At 46.3% G+C, this 15485-nt stretch overlaps 1 protein-coding gene across 5 annotated transcripts in view; it reads right to left on the reverse strand.

The window, feature by feature from the left end:
- Window positions 1–15485, reverse strand: part of HERC2 (HECT and RLD domain containing E3 ubiquitin protein ligase 2) — a 262965-nt gene that overhangs the window by 24297 nt on the left and 223183 nt on the right. For 3 of the 5 annotated variants that reach the window (XM_077296925.1, XM_077296923.1, XM_077296922.1), the window contains exons 75-80: window positions 9756–9893; window positions 7786–7941; window positions 5938–6053; window positions 5666–5864; window positions 5366–5580; window positions 4480–4657 (exon numbers count right to left, since the gene is read on the reverse strand). In XM_077296925.1, the coding sequence (XP_077153040.1) occupies window positions 4480–4657; window positions 5366–5580; window positions 5666–5864; window positions 5938–6053; window positions 7786–7941; window positions 9756–9893 (1002 nt within the window). The remainder of the gene's footprint in view (window positions 1–4479; window positions 4658–5365; window positions 5581–5665; window positions 5865–5937; window positions 6054–7785; window positions 7942–9755; window positions 9894–15485) is intronic. The other 2 variants (XM_077296926.1, XM_077296924.1) reach the window with 1 other exon arrangement.

Consider the following 15485-nt stretch of genomic DNA (forward strand, 5'->3'; position numbering starts at 1 on the left):
GAGGGCCAGTGCCTTATCCTTGGGAAGGAGCACTAGACCCCTGGAAGTGTTGAATAACATTCCCAGGAAAGTCAGGGACTGACTCAGGGTTGGTGATGACTTTGTAGGTTGATTAACCAGCCCATGCGACTGAGAGTATCGGTTGTGATTGAGACGCTGAGCTCGCATTCCTTTAAGGTGGGAGCCTTGATGAGTAGGTCGTCCAGGTATGGAACGACTACTATGCCTCTGGAATGCAGGACGTCCGTGGTTGCTGCCATGACCTTGATGAAGACTCTGGGAGCCGTGGCGAGTCCAAAGGGGAGAGCCACGAATTGGTAGTGGTCCTGGCCTATTGCGAACCTGAGAAAAACTCTGATGGGCAGGTGCAATGGGTATATTGCACGTATGTCTATGGAGGCGAGATATTCTCCCTTCTCCATGGACGCAAGATGAACCGAAGGGACTCCATGCGGAAGTGACGGACCCGTACATATTAGCTGTTTTAGGTCTAGTATGGGCCGTACGCTGCCTCCTTTCTTGGGAACTACGACAGATTGGAGTAGAACCCTCGGAAGCGGTTGGTCGTGGGTACCGGTACAATGACTCCTGATTAACAAAGCGAGGAGACCGCTTGGTGGTAGGGTCGAGCCTTGGCTGGCGGTTTTGCAAAAAATCGGCCGCCTACAGGTGTGGTGTTTTCCGGAGTCCGTGAGTCATGAGGAGGAGAAGTCTGGGATCTTCCTCCTCTGGGCTTAGACTGGCCTGCTTTTGACTGCCAGGTCTTGTCCGACCTTTGCGTCGATCGTGAGTTGTCCCTGCGTGGGGAACGGTTACGATTTTGTACCGGACATGAGACGGACCAGCCGGAGGAATTCCGAAAGGATCGGAATCGAGTTTGGTTACGCTTCTTGTAAGTGCGTTTAGGTTTCAGTTGGGGAAGAGAAGTACTCTTACCCCCTGTGGCGTTGGATATCATAGTGTCCAACTGTTCACCGAAAAAAAGACTCCCGCTGAGGTAGGGGAGGTGCGTGAGGGACTCCTTTGAGGCTGCGTCCGCTTTCCATTCCCGCAGCCAGAGGGTACGCCGAATCGTGATGGCGTTTGATGCTATCCCCGCGACTCCCCTTGCTGAAACCAGAGCTGCATGGAGCATGGAATCTGCTACAATTGCAATTTGAACCGCTTGGTCCGACAGTTCAGGAGCGGATGCTTGGAAGGCTTGTAAATTCTTTGCCCAGGTCAGGCTGGCCTTGGCAGCCCAAGCTGAGGCGAACGCGGGAGCCATGGGTGCCCCCGCTGTCTCGAAAATTGAACGAGCCATGCGTTCTACCTGCCGGTCTGCTGCGTCCCTGAGGGTTGAGCTATCTGGCAGTGAAAGGAGAGTCTGTGCTGCTAGCCTGGAGACTTTTAATCCACTTCAGGTGGATCTGTCCATTCCTTGGTGTCCTTCTGTGGGAAGGAGCACCTCGCCCCCAGATAATTTTTTTTTAAGGATCGCCTTAAACTCTGGTGGTTAGAGAAGAGCTTAGGCGGCTTCAGAGGTCCTTCAAAGGAAATCTTATGTTCTGGGACCTCTGGTGGCGGATCAGAAATGTCCAGCACCCGATGGATGGACGATATGTCCTCAACTAGCGCTGTATTGCTAGGAGGGATTGGGATCAGGGACCCCTCCGTTTCTCTGTCCGAGTCAGAGTCGCGATGCCTTCCGAATCCTGTGTATCACTGAGGCGTCCCCTGCTGGGCTGGGGAGGAGGCCTTCTCTGAGGATTGCGGAGATCTGCATTGTCTGTCCCTGATTAGATAAATCCACAGTGTGCAATGGTACTATATATACATATAAGTGTACGTGAGCCAATATAGGCAATACTTTATGTAAATAATTTCTATAAAAGTGACCGATGCACTGTGGAGAAAGTAGTGGAAAAACCACCTAACCAGAGGTAGGTACAACCAAAGCCAATATATGGATAAAAGTAAGATATAACACCAGACAAAAGTTATATAGAAAAACGCCTTTATTAAATATAGTGGCGAATTAATGTATATTAAAATTTACATAAAAAGTGCGCACAAGAACAATGAAAAAACAAAATTAATAGCTAAAAAGACATATATATAAATGGAAATCACAGCTGACCCCAGCAAGGTACACATGAATCAAGGGTGTGGCTCCCTACTAGTATATACTAAAATCAAAAACCAGTCCGTGTAGAGATATATCAAAAACTGCATAGACAAAGTGCAACGTGCCAAGATATATCAAAATTACAACATAGTTATATATGAATAAAATTGTCACACAATGTGAAATCCTAAAGTGCAAATGTGCAAAATATTTTACATGTGCAATATATTAAATAAACAAACAAAAACGTGATTAATCTGGTCTGATTGCCTATACAGTGTAAAAAACAATAAATAATGTCACGTTGCAGTATAAACTACACGGTAAAGGTGGTGCACAATAGGGTATCTATAATGGACACCACCATTTACTGCCGACTCTCTATTAGGTCAAAGAGGCGAAAAAATCCGCAAATAATTAGGAGAGCATAGCAGTCACAAATCGTGATTTTTGCTCTTATCTAATGAATGGGGAGCACACAATACCTGAATAACCCAGGTCGGCAGGGTCAGCTATGTCCTCATGCGAACGCGCCCCAACGCGCGTTTCGGATATTAATCCTTCGTCAGGGGGGTCATTGTCTGTCCCTGGAATGGGACGGTCTAGATGACCTGGAGCTACGGTGTCTCTCCCTAGAGGGGGATGACCGTGTGCTATGGGATGACGCAGATGGACCTGATCCATGGATCCGCTTGCGTCCTGACCTAGATGTGGATGTGCCAGGGTCATCTTGTTCCTGAGTCAAGCTCTCCCGTTGTTGGGAAACGGTCATAGCCGGGGCATGACGCTGCAGAGCCTGAAGCAATGTGGAAGTTAGGTTATCTATAGACTGCGTCATAGATTGCGAGAACTGATAGCCATTCCGGCGTGGCATTAGACACCGAGTGACACATTAGGTTGTATACAGTTCTGACAATGTGGGTACGTGCTACTACTGGGGAGAGCGGTCCCGCAGGCTGTGCAGAATGCATAATAGCAGATCTGCCTGGTTCTCTTGGACCTTGAGCCCTGCATAGTGCACAAAGTGCAGAGGTGCTGCCAGCAGATGGACCTTACAGGGGTAGAGAACCTACAGGGGAGTCTTATAGGTAATATGGATTCACAGCTGAGTAAAAATAACCCAGCTGTGATCTTACCCCACCAGTTTGCCCCGAGGTCCAGTGCCGAAGATCCACAGTCTTGTGCCCCCCGGAGACTGGCTGCCTGGTCCTGGTCCTGCAGACCGGGAGATGCAGGGTTAATCTGCAGCCGAAAATGGCTGCAGAGACAGAGGAGAGAAGAGGAGAAGGGGGCGGAGAGCTGGAAAAAGGCGGCAAGGCTATAAAAAACCCCGCTCTTTCTGTCTCGATCCGCCCCTTGTATGACACTGTAGAGTGTCATATTTGTCATGCGGGGGGCGGGCCGGGGGCGGAGAGGAAGCTGCTGCTTCAGCTAGGCCGAAGCCGGGGCCTAAATTAGATGCCTGAGGCCCAGAAGGGCTCCAGGCCGGCGCGAAAGTCCGGGAGGGGGTCGGATCTGAACCGGACCCCTCCGGATTTGAAGGCAGGATGGCGGTGGGGCTATAAGCGGAAGGGGGAGCCCGGTGAGGGGTCCCCCTGAGGCAGTAGAGAGCTGGTGCTGCCGCAGAGACAGGGACGCTGAGAGCCCTGTGTCTGTGTGTGCCATGCCTGCCTGCACTCCCCCCGGCCCCAACAGGAGCCCGCAGCTGGGCTGGGGTCCCTGGATGCAGGCGCAGTATGCTGGCCCATTGCTGGGAGCTGTAGGATGCTGCCTGTACAGGCCCTACCTGAGGTGTCTCAACCTAATACCCCCAGAGGGGGATAGGGAGTGTGCTGTTGTCACCATCAGGGGCCTTTATCCTCGCCTCGACCTCAACCCAGAAACCACAAGGAATTGGGGAAGGAGGGGGGTCTCGACTTCGAACCAACACCCGAGGGGTTGGGGAAGGAGCAGCATGGGGAATAGCCATCTCAACTTCAACTGGGCACCCCATAATAGGGGGCTGAGGAAGGAGCCATGCCGGGGGTCTCACAGGAGACCCTCTTTTCTTCATCTGTAATCCCGTCGAAAAAACGGGAAACGGAGTAAAACGGAGTAAAAATCTTTAGGTGTGCCTCCTTTGCGACACTAAGCAAAAACTGGAGAAGGCTGATGCCGTCCAGGGGTGTATACTGCACAGGAGGAGCCACAGTTAATCTTTTTCAGATTATGCATAGTGTCGCCTCCTAGTGGACAGCAGCATAACACCCATGGTCCTGTGTCCCCCAATGAGGCGACAGAGTAATAAAGCCTTTAAAAAAGAAAAAGGAAATAAACATGCACCAGGAGGCCAACGTTGGTATAAGACCTTCGTAGTGGTAACAGAAACTCACCAACTTAGGCTTCAGCTGATCCTCACTGTCGCCGTGCCCCAGGCGTCCATATCTCCCTTTACCCCACGTGTACAGTTCTCCAGATGCTGTGATACAAGCACTGTGTGCCCCTCCTGCGGCAATATCAATAACTTCCGTTCCTCGCAGAGACTCAATAACACGCGGCCTATCACAAGGGCTGCAAGGAAAAATGGAAAAGTAAGGAACAAGCAGGAAACAAAAGAATACATTTAACCATTCATTTCCGAGAGCTAAAAAGGTTAATGGGCTGTAAAAGAACATACAACAATGTCTAGTGTATTTGTGAGTAAGGGGTCCTTGTTCTGAGAGCCACATGGAAATCCATGACCGCACCGTCTCACATCCCCTTTATGCGTCATCCACTACTCTGCATCGTTGTAGATGCTACGAGAGGGATTAAATAATTGAGTACATCATGAGGAGCATGAGCTGACACCATCAGGGCTCAGACAGTTTCTCCAGGACAAGTTCTCTTCATAGAACTCGTACCCATTATTGTCTACAGAGCTGCTCCCAAGTATCTCACCAATAAAAGTCTATGGGTTCGAGGAGAAAAAAAAAAAGTCAGCATTTGGAGGCCATCTGTGTGCTGACGGTTATTCCATGGACTCAGATACAAAATTGAGAAACTTCCATCACTTATTTTTTCTTCCATGAAAAACTGATAAAATTCTGATGGTAAAAACGGACACCCAAGCAGACCTCTGGGAAAAATTATCAAAAGCACTTCTGAAACTTGGATTTTTCTCTTACGCCAAAAACAGTCTGAAGGCTGAACAACCTCTTGGTAAGGGTTATTTCTAAGTACACAACTCCTTGAAATTTGAGAATTTTTCATTAAGTATGGAAAAAAATTGTACTATACCTTCTGTTCCCATGGCCCAGTTTTCCATCTTCTGCCTCACCCCATGAATACACTTCTCCTTCAGAAGAGAGAGCAAGACAGTGCTTTCCACCAGAGTTAACCGCCACCTTTTTCACAAACACATGTTGAATGGACTCCAACAGCGTGGGTGTAGACACAGATTCAGTGCCACCTATGCCCAGCCTACCACCGGCACCATATCCGGTAGCATACAACTGGCGGAAAAAATAGAAGAAAGGACTAGTTTTAACAATACAGGTCATTTTACTCCACAAGAGAAGCATTCTCCACCCGCATTACCTTCCCATCAGCCGTTACAGCAAATAGTGTTTGCTCTCCTCCAATCAATTGGACAGGTCTAAGCATTGCCAAAGCCTCACATGGTGTTGGAACTTTGACTTTTGCACCTTCAATACCTCCAAGTTGTCCTCTGTGATTATGACCCCAACCATAGATGGTACCACTGCCACCAGCTGACAACGTCCAGTCATCAGGTCGTCTACAATCAGACATCATGTTATGAAGAGGCTACGCGCTTAATATAGAAAGGAAAGTAGAAAAATAAGACAAACCTATTCATCCACTGGACAAGCTGCTCATCCTGCTCTCTCCTGAAAACCTCATGGCTCTCGTGGACAGCATTCATATTCTCATTATCTGCCATCAACTCACGGATTTTCTTTGCAACCTTCACTCAAAACCAAAATGATTTGTGGTTAGAAAAACATAAGACATACAGTACAGACCAAAAGTTTGGACACACCTTCTCATTTAAAGATTTTTCTGTATTTTCATGACTATGAAAATTGTACATTCACACTGAAGGCATCAAAACTATGAATTAACACAAATGGAATTATATACTTAACAAAAAAGTGTGAAACAACTGAAATTATGTGTTATATTCTAGGTTCTTCAAAGTAGCCACCTTTTGCTTTCATGACTGCTTTGCACACTCTTGGCATTCTCTTGATGAGATTCAAGAGGTAGTCACCGGGAATGGTTTTCACTTCACAGGTGTGCCCTGTCAGGTTTAATAAGTGGGATTTCTTGCCTTATAAATGGGGTTGGGACTATCAGTTGTGTTGTGCAGAAGTCTGGTGGATACACAGCTGATAGTCCTACTGAATATACTGTTAGAATTTGTATTATGGCAAGAAAAAAGCAGCTAAGTAAAGAAAAACGAGTGGCCATCATTACTTTAAGAAATGAAGGTCAGTCAGTCCGAAAAATTGGTAAAACTTTGAAAGTGTCGCCAAGTGCAGTGGCAAAAACCATCAAGCGCTACAAAGAAACTGGCTAACATGAGGACTGCCCCAGGAAAGGAAGACCAAAAGTCACCTCTGCTTCTGAGGATAAGTTTATCCGAGTCACCAGCCTCAGAAATCGCAGGTTAACAGCAGCTCAGAATAGAGACCAGGTCAATGCCACACAGAGTTCTAGCAGCAGACACATCTCTACAACAACTGTTAAGAGGAGACTTTGTGCAGCAGGCCTTCATGGTAAAATAGCTGCTAGGAAACCACTGCTAAGGACAGGGAACAAGCAGAAGAGACTTGTTTGGGTTAAAGAACACAAAGAATGGACATTAGACCAGTGGAAATCTGTGCTTTGGTCTGATGAGCCCAAATCTGAGATCTTTGGTTCAAACCACCGTGTCTTTGCACGATGCAGAAAAGGTGAACGGATGGACTCTACATGCCTGGTTCCCACCGTGAAGCATGGAGGAGGAGGTGTGATGGTGCTTTGCTGGTGACACTGTTGGGGATTTATTCAAAATTGAAGGCAAACTGAACCAGCATGGCTACCACAGCATCTTGCAGCAGCATGCTATTCCATCCGGTTTGCGTTTAGTTGGACCATCATTTATTTTTCAACAGGACAGTGACCCCAAACACACCTCCAGACTATGCAAGGGCTATTTGACCAAGAAGGAGAGTGATGGGGTGCTACGCCAGATGACCTGGCCTCCACAGTCACCAGACCTGAACCCAATCGAGATGGTTTGGGGTGAGCTGGACCGCAGAGTGAAGGCAAAAGGGCCAACAAGTGCTAAGCATCTCTGGGAACTCCTTCAAGATTGTTGGAAGAATTCCCGGTGACTACCTCTTGAATCTCATCAAGAGAATGCCAAGAGTGTGCAAAGCAGTCATCAAAGCAAAAGGTGGCTACTTTGAAGAACCTAGAATATAAGACATAATTTCAGTTGTTTCACACTTTTTTGTTAAGTATATAATTCCACATGTGTTAATTCATAGTTTTGATGCCTTCAGTGTGAATGTACAATTTTCATAGTCATGAATATACAGAAAAATCTTTAAATGAGAAGGTGTGTCCAAACTTTTGGTCTGTACTGTACATTCATCTTTCAATTTGTAATACTGTGGACACTAAAAGCAAAAAAGAAAAAAAATGAATACCTCATCTAAAAACAATCGAGGGAGAGGTGTTCGCTTGTCTAGTGCTACGGCAACTCTTGACGCCATACAGTATCTCCTGAACCATGCCCACTTGTGAGTCTCCGCACAGCACGGAAGAGTATCTAACTCCAGGTCACAAGCAAGGGCCACCAAAACCTGCAGGACATACAAGTATAATATGGTTAGAAAAGCTCTTACTCGAAATTTAGTTTTAGGCTCATTCACACTAGAATTTGTAAAGTTCATTGGTCTTATGGAAAAAATCCTTTCATATACCGTATATACTCGAGTATAAGCCGAGATTTTCAGCCCAAATTTTGGGGCTGAAAGTGCCCCTCTCGGCTTATACTCGAGTCATGATCGGTGGTGGGGTCGGCGGGTGAGGAGGCGCTGAGGCATACTTACCTAGTCCCGGCGATCCTGTCGCTCCCCCTGCCCGTCCCACGGTCTCCGGGTGCCGCAGCCTCTTCCCCTGAGCGGTCACATGGGACCGCTCATTAGAGAAATGAATAGGCTGCTCCACCTCCCATGGGGGCGGAGCCGCATAATTCATTTCTCTAATCAGCGGTGCCGGTGACCGCTGATAGAGAAAGAGGCTGCGGCACCGAAGACCAGCTGTCCGGGGGAAGGAGCGGGACGCCGGGAGCAGGTAAGTATGACATATTCACCTGTCCTCGTTCCACACGCCGGGCGCTGTCTCCATCTTCCCGGTGTCTCTCTCTCTCCACACTGACTGTGCAGGTCAGAGGACGCGATGACGCATATAGTGTGCGCGCCGCCCTCTGCCTGATCAGTCAGTGCAGAGAGACGCCGGGAAGATGGCGCCGAGGCGCTGCAAGCAAGAGAGGTGAGTATGTGTTTTATTATTTTATTGCAGCAGCACAGCTATGGGGCAATAATGGACGGTGCAGAGCACTATATGGCACAGCTATGGGGCAATAACGGTGCAGAGCACTATATGGCACAGCTATGGGGCAATAATGGACGGTGCAGAGCACTATATGGCACAGCTATGGGGCAATAACGGTGCAGAGCACTATATGGCACAGCTATGGGGCAATGGTGCAGAGCACTATATGGCACAGCTATGGGGCAATGGTGCAGAGCATTATATGGCACAGCTATGGGGCAATAACGGTGCAGAGCACTATATGGCACAGCTATGGGGCAACGGTGCAGAGCACTATATGGCACAGCTATGGGGCAACGGTGCAGAGCACTATATATATGGCACAGCTATGGGGCAACGGTGCAGAGCACTATATATATGGCACAGCTATGGGGCAACGGTGCAGAGCATTATATATATGGCACAGCTATGGGGCAACGGTGCAGAGCATTATATGTGGCACAGCTGTATGTGGAGCATCTATGGGGCCATAATGAACGGTATGGAGCATCTATTTTTAATTTTGAAATTCACCGGTACCTGCTGCATTTTCCACCCTAGGCTTATACTCGAGTCAATAAGTTTTCCCAGTTTTTTGTGGCAAAATTAGGGGGGTCGGCTTATACTCGGGTCGGCTTATACTCGAGTATATACGGTACATTAAAAAAACAGGGTAAAAACGATCGTATGACCACGACGTAAAATTTAACCTGCAGATCAGGAAATGTTAGCTACATGTTGAAGGTCACAAAGATAATGTTGGAAAAATATGAAAATCATGAAAAACATGCGTCATTACAAATGAGACAAACCATAAAGGTAGCGAAAATATACATAATATATATATATATATATATATATATATATATATATATATATATATATATATATATATATATATATATATATATATATATATATACACACTGGAGAAGAGCCCAGTTTAGCATTTCTGCCACTGTGGTTCCACGATCAGAAGGAGTCTCAGCAAACCCAAGTTGGTGTGGACTGAACCCATGTCACTATGTCATGGCAAAAGTATAATGAAACCATAGTGATTTTCTTTATAGACTGTTATTACCTTGAAGAACGGACTATGAAGCAGCTGCTTCCCTCCTCTGACGATTGGATCTTCATATTCAAACTGTCGTTGTAAGGCTTCAGGTAGGCCCTTCACCAACGCAGCTAAGGCACTGCCTGTAAAACTCTGAAAAAGGATCTGATGTGAAAAGACATCGGTAGCCCAAAGGTAGCACTTATTCCTTCCCAACACACCTTCTATATTACAAAATATAATGCCATATACTATTAGGTCTAGCGCTCAACAATATGGACTATTCTCTACCTCTCTTTGAAACCTTGACTAACCAATAGAGATGGGCGAACCTGAATGGTAAGAAGACATAAAACAGCTGACATCAACCCCAAACCATTACCCCACTTGCCAACGCATTTGGGCAAGTGGGAGGAGCCAAAGCTAAGAGCAAGAAATGGGGCATCTAATGGATGGACATTTCAGGGGTGGCTGAGAGCTGATGTTTTTAGTCTGGGACGGGGGCCAATATCCATGGCCCCTTCCTAGCCTGTTAATATTAGCCCACAGCAGTGATTAGCCTTTGCTGGGTATTAAAAATACAGGGACCCCATGCAATTTTTTCTTAATCATTTAGATAAATAATTTAAAATAACGGTGTTGGGTCCCCCCCATTCTTGATAATCAGAAAAGCTAAAGCACACAACTGGAGGTTGGTATTCTTAGGCTGGGAAGGGGCCATGGATATTGGTCCTCCCCAGTCTAAAAATAGAAGCCACCCGGCTCTACCGAGAAGGCGCATCCATTAGATGTGCCAATTCAGGCGCTTTGCCCGGCTCTTCCCACTTGCCCTGGTGCGTTGGCAAGTGGGGTAATAGTTTGGGGGTTGATGTCAGCTTTGTAATGTCAGCTGACATCAAGCTTAGGGGTTAGTAATGGAGACCATCAGACACCCCCATTACTAATCCAGTAAGTAAAAAGTAATAAAGACACACCCTGAGTCCTTTATTTGGACAAGGAAAGATCTATATCTTGGTACAGTGTTAGCCAGTAGGTAGAAAAATATTTAGAATTGGGAGTCCTCAGTAGTTGATACCTTTTAATGGATAACTGAAAAACATCTTTTCAGTTAGCCATTAAAAGCTACTGAGGACTCTCAATTCTAAATATTTTTTTACTTGGACAAAACACTCCATGACCCTCTTTTACCCATTAATGTAAAAATATAAATAAAAAAAATCAAAGTAAGCCTCACCTGTCCACTGATAATCTATAATGCTAATGTCCCACAACGAGCGGTGACATCAGTAATTTTACCACTCTGCAAGATACAGTTAGTCCTCGGTTTACGACGGTCTCGGGTTACATCGTTTCGTGTTTACGACGCTTTGTGCGACGCCTCATTCCGACTTACGACGTTTTGCGTCGTAAGTCGAACTACGTGCAGGGGCGGAACTATAGAGTCCAGTACTGTACACTGTACCCGGTTACAGAGGAAACTGAGCCTCCTGCACACCATAACACCCTTCATTATGGCTCCCAAACGCAAGGTAGACTCATCTGACACCAGCAGTGAATCAAAGAAAAGGAAGGCCATCACCATGGAGGTGAAAGTGGATATCATAAGGCGATCTGATAAGGGGGAAACACCAACAGAAATTGGCAGGTCATTAGGACTTAGTCGTTCGACTGTCGCTACGATTATCAAGGATAAAGATCGTATCCTTGAACATGTGAAAGGATCTGCTCCTATGAAAGCGACAGTGATAAAGCAGCGGAGTGGGCTTATTATTGAGATGGAAAGATTATTGGTGCTTTGGTTGGAAGACCAAAATCAACGCCGTATCCCTGTGAGCCTTATGGTTATTCAGGAGAAGGCTAGGCGACTGTTTGAGGTGTTGAAAAGAGAAAAGGGGGAAGGAAGTGAAAGTGAAGAATTTGTGGCGAGTAGGGGTTGGTTTATGAGGTTTAAGGATCGTGCCAATTTCCATAACATTAAAGTGCAAGGTGAAGCTGCTAGTGCTGATGAGAAAGCAGCAACTGAGTTTCCTAAAGCATTGGCTGAGATAATTGAGGAGGGTGGTAACTGTGCTCAACAAGTGTTCAACGTGGATGAGACAGGCTTGTTTTGGAAACGTTTGCCTAACCGTACGTACATCGCGAAGGAGGAGAAGTCAGCAACAGGTCATAAAGTCGGCAAGGAGAGACTGACTTTGCTTCTTGGGGGCAATGCTGCTGGCGACTACAAACTGAAGCCCATGCTGGTGTATCAGGCTGAGAATTCAAGGGCACTCAAGGGCATTTCAAAGAGTCAACTACCAGTCATCTGGAAGTCTAATAGGAAGGCATGGGTGACACTTGCAGTGTTTGATGACTGGTTCACCAACCATTTTGTGCCAGGCGTGGAGCGGTATTGTACCTCCAAGGATATCCCCTTTAAGGTGTTGCTAATTCTGGACAATGCCCCTGGACACCCTGCCCGTCTGGATGACTTTAACCATAATGTCAAGGTGGTTTACCTTCCACCTAATACCACTGCCCTAATACAGCCTATGGACCAAGGAGTCATTGCTACATTCAAGGCCTACTACCTCCGAAGGGTCATTGGTAATGCTTTAGCAGCAACTGAAAAGAATAAGGACTTGACTCTAAAGGCCTTTTGGAAAACAAACAACATCCTTGATGCTGTGAATAACATTGCTGATTTCTGGGATGAGGTTAAGCAGACCAGTATGAATGGTGTGTGGAAAAAACTGTGTCCCCAGTTTGTGAATGATGTCACAGAGGTCCAAGAGTCAGTGACTAGTGTCATAAAGAACGTTATTGATATGAGTAAGACAATGAATCTGGAGGTGGAGGAGGATGATGTCACAGAGCTACTGGCATCTCATGGAGAGGAGTTCTCTGCTGAGGACCTTATTCAACTGGAGAAGCAGATGATAGAGGAAGAGGAAGACATACCAACCCCAGAACGTAAGAGATTTACAAGGCAGGGCTTGGCAGGAGGTTTTGCCCTGATACAGGAAGGATTGTCAAGGTTTGAGGCTGAGGATCCCAACATAGAAAGGTACACTAGGGTTGCCAGAGGAGTAATGGATTCCCTTAGGTGTTACAAGGAGATCTGTTGTGAATTCCGTTCTCGGGCTCCCTCCTGTGGTCGTGAATGGTACTTTGGTGAGTTCTGTCCTTGGACACCCTCTGGTGGCTTTGAGTGGAACTGCTGATCTTTGAGGTTGGCTTTCTCAGCTGCCCTCGTTTATTGCTTCTGCTCGCTTCCCTATTTAACTCTGCCCAGGTCGTTAGTTCATGCCAGCTGTCAATGTCTCAGTACTGGTTCAGATCTCTCTTGGAATTCTCAGATGACCTGACTACTCCAGCAGAAGCTAAGTCCTTGCTAGTCATTTGCTGTTCATTGGTTTTTGAATATATTTTTCAGTACATGCTATGTTTCAGTCCAGCCTGCTATTATGATAATTCCTTGCTAGCTGGAAGCTCTGGGGGTGCAGAGCTGCACCTTCACACCGTGAGTCGGTGTGGAGGTCTTTTTGCATACTCTGCGTGGTTTTTGTAGTTTTTATACTGACCGCATAGTTCCCTTTCCTATCCTCTGTCTTTCTAGAGAAGATTCGGCCTCCTTTGCTAAAATCTGTTTCATTCCTGTGTTTGTCACTTCCCTCTTAACTCACAGTTAATATTTGTGGGGGGCTACCTTTACTTTGGGAAATTTCTCTGAGGCAAGGTAGGCTACTATTTCTATCTTCAGGGGTAGTTAGCTCTTAGGCTGTGAAGAGGCGTCTAGGGAGAGTTAGGTACGCTCCACGGCTATTTCTAGTGTGTGTGATAGGATTAGGGATTGCGGTCAGTAGAGTTACCACTTCCTCAGAGCTTGTCCCAGGTTTTCTGTTTTAACCATCAGGTCACTTCGGGTGCTCCTAACCACCAGGTCATAACAGAGATCTTGGAGGAGAAGAAGATGGTCTCCTTCCAAACTAACCTGCAGCAGTACTTCAAGAAGGTAGAGAGGCCTGCAACAGACCCTGCAACAGATCCTGTACCTGTACCCTCTACCTCTCCTGCCCCTCTTGACTCCCCTGCCCCAGTATCTCCAGCACCTTCTGCTGATTCCTCCCAATAAGCCTGTTCCCTCTTTGGAATGGTTATCTTTGTTTATTACAGTACTGTACAGTACACTGTTTATTACCTGTTACATCACTTACAGTACAGTAGTACTGTACTTCATTATTAAACGTACTGTACTGCACAATATTTTACTGTACCTATCTTTATTGATAATTATGTAGGGTACTGTGTTAGGATAGGTGTTTGGATAGGCTAAGTGTTTGCAGCACTGTACTGTTATTATGGTACAGTACTGTATGAACGTATGGTTCGACTTACGTCGAAATTCGGTTTACGACGACGCGTAAGAATGGATCAATGTCGTAAGTCGAGGACTACCTGTAGTCAGTTCACACTGAATTGAGAATGAGAACACGGCTGCATATGACTGGCGGTATCCTTAATGTCGTCACTGCCAGTCATACGCTGATGTGTTCTCACACTCAGCTCAGTGTGAGCCGATTGCTGAGCTGAGCCAGCAGGAGGGTGTATACTGCAGAGAAGGAGCTAACTTTTTTGGATCACTTAGTGTCAGCCTCCTAGTGGCAGCAGCATACACCCCACGGTCTGTGTCCCCCAATGAGGCGAAGGATAAATCAGCATTATAGATCATCTGTGGATAGGAGAGTATAACTTTGATTTTTTATTTTTACATTAATAAATGGGCAAAAGAGGGTAATTGTTAGAAGTGTTTTGTTCAATTAAATGATTTTCTGTGTGTGTGTTTTTCTTACTTTTGATGACAGTGTTAGTAATGGGGGTGTCTTAACCCCTGGGCTTGGTGTCAGTCAACATCGGCCTCAAAACCAATACCTCACTTGCCAGGGCAAGTGGGAAGAGTTGAGGCTAAGCGCCAAAATGGATGCGCCATTTCTGAGGGCTGGTGTTTTTATTCTGGTAGGGGGCCAATGTCCATGGCCCCTTCCCAGCCTACCAGCCTATTAATATCAGCCAGCAGCTGTTTAGCCTTTGCTGGATATTTAATTGGGGGGGCACCAAGTTTTTTTTTTTTGTGGTGCCCCCATTTTAATAACCAGTAAAGGCTATGCAGGCAGCTGTGAGCGGTTATTAATAGGCTGGGAACCTTTAAAGATATTGGTCTCTTCCCATAACAACCACACCAGCCCCCAGCTGTCGGCTTTCCCTAAGCTGGTTAGTAAAAATAGAAGGACCCCACGACATTTTTTTCTTTTTATTTATTAGATAAATTCGTGTGCAGTAAAATACACATGAACTGCACTAATTATCTCACTGACATATTTATTACTATGCACAGGTGCCGGCTGATGAATATTTACATCACCGTACGCCTGCTTACTGCTATCAGCGAGACCAGGCGTACACTGATGAGTGTAATACTCAGCAGGAGCCTGAACGCCGGTAACCTTTTCACCGCTGGTGAAAGCTGCTGGCTCACACACACAGTCATCTGTGTAACAGTGTGGGAACCACAGCGATGTGACTGTCAGAAACGTGTAAAGTTACTGCTGATCAGAACCGGTGTTTCCTGCACTGACAAACAGATGACAGCATGGGAACCGTCGGAAGTTTGAGCCCCCCCCATTCATTTGAATGGGGTTCTAGCTCAGGTACGAGTTAGGGTACCATTCTGGTACCCAAACTAAACTTTTTTTTTTTTTTATAAAGTTCGTCAGAACC

The sequence above is a fragment of the Ranitomeya variabilis genome, chromosome 3, assembly GCF_051348905.1.
Source record: "Ranitomeya variabilis isolate aRanVar5 chromosome 3, aRanVar5.hap1, whole genome shotgun sequence".
Taxonomy (NCBI): Eukaryota; Metazoa; Chordata; class Amphibia; order Anura; family Dendrobatidae; genus Ranitomeya; species Ranitomeya variabilis.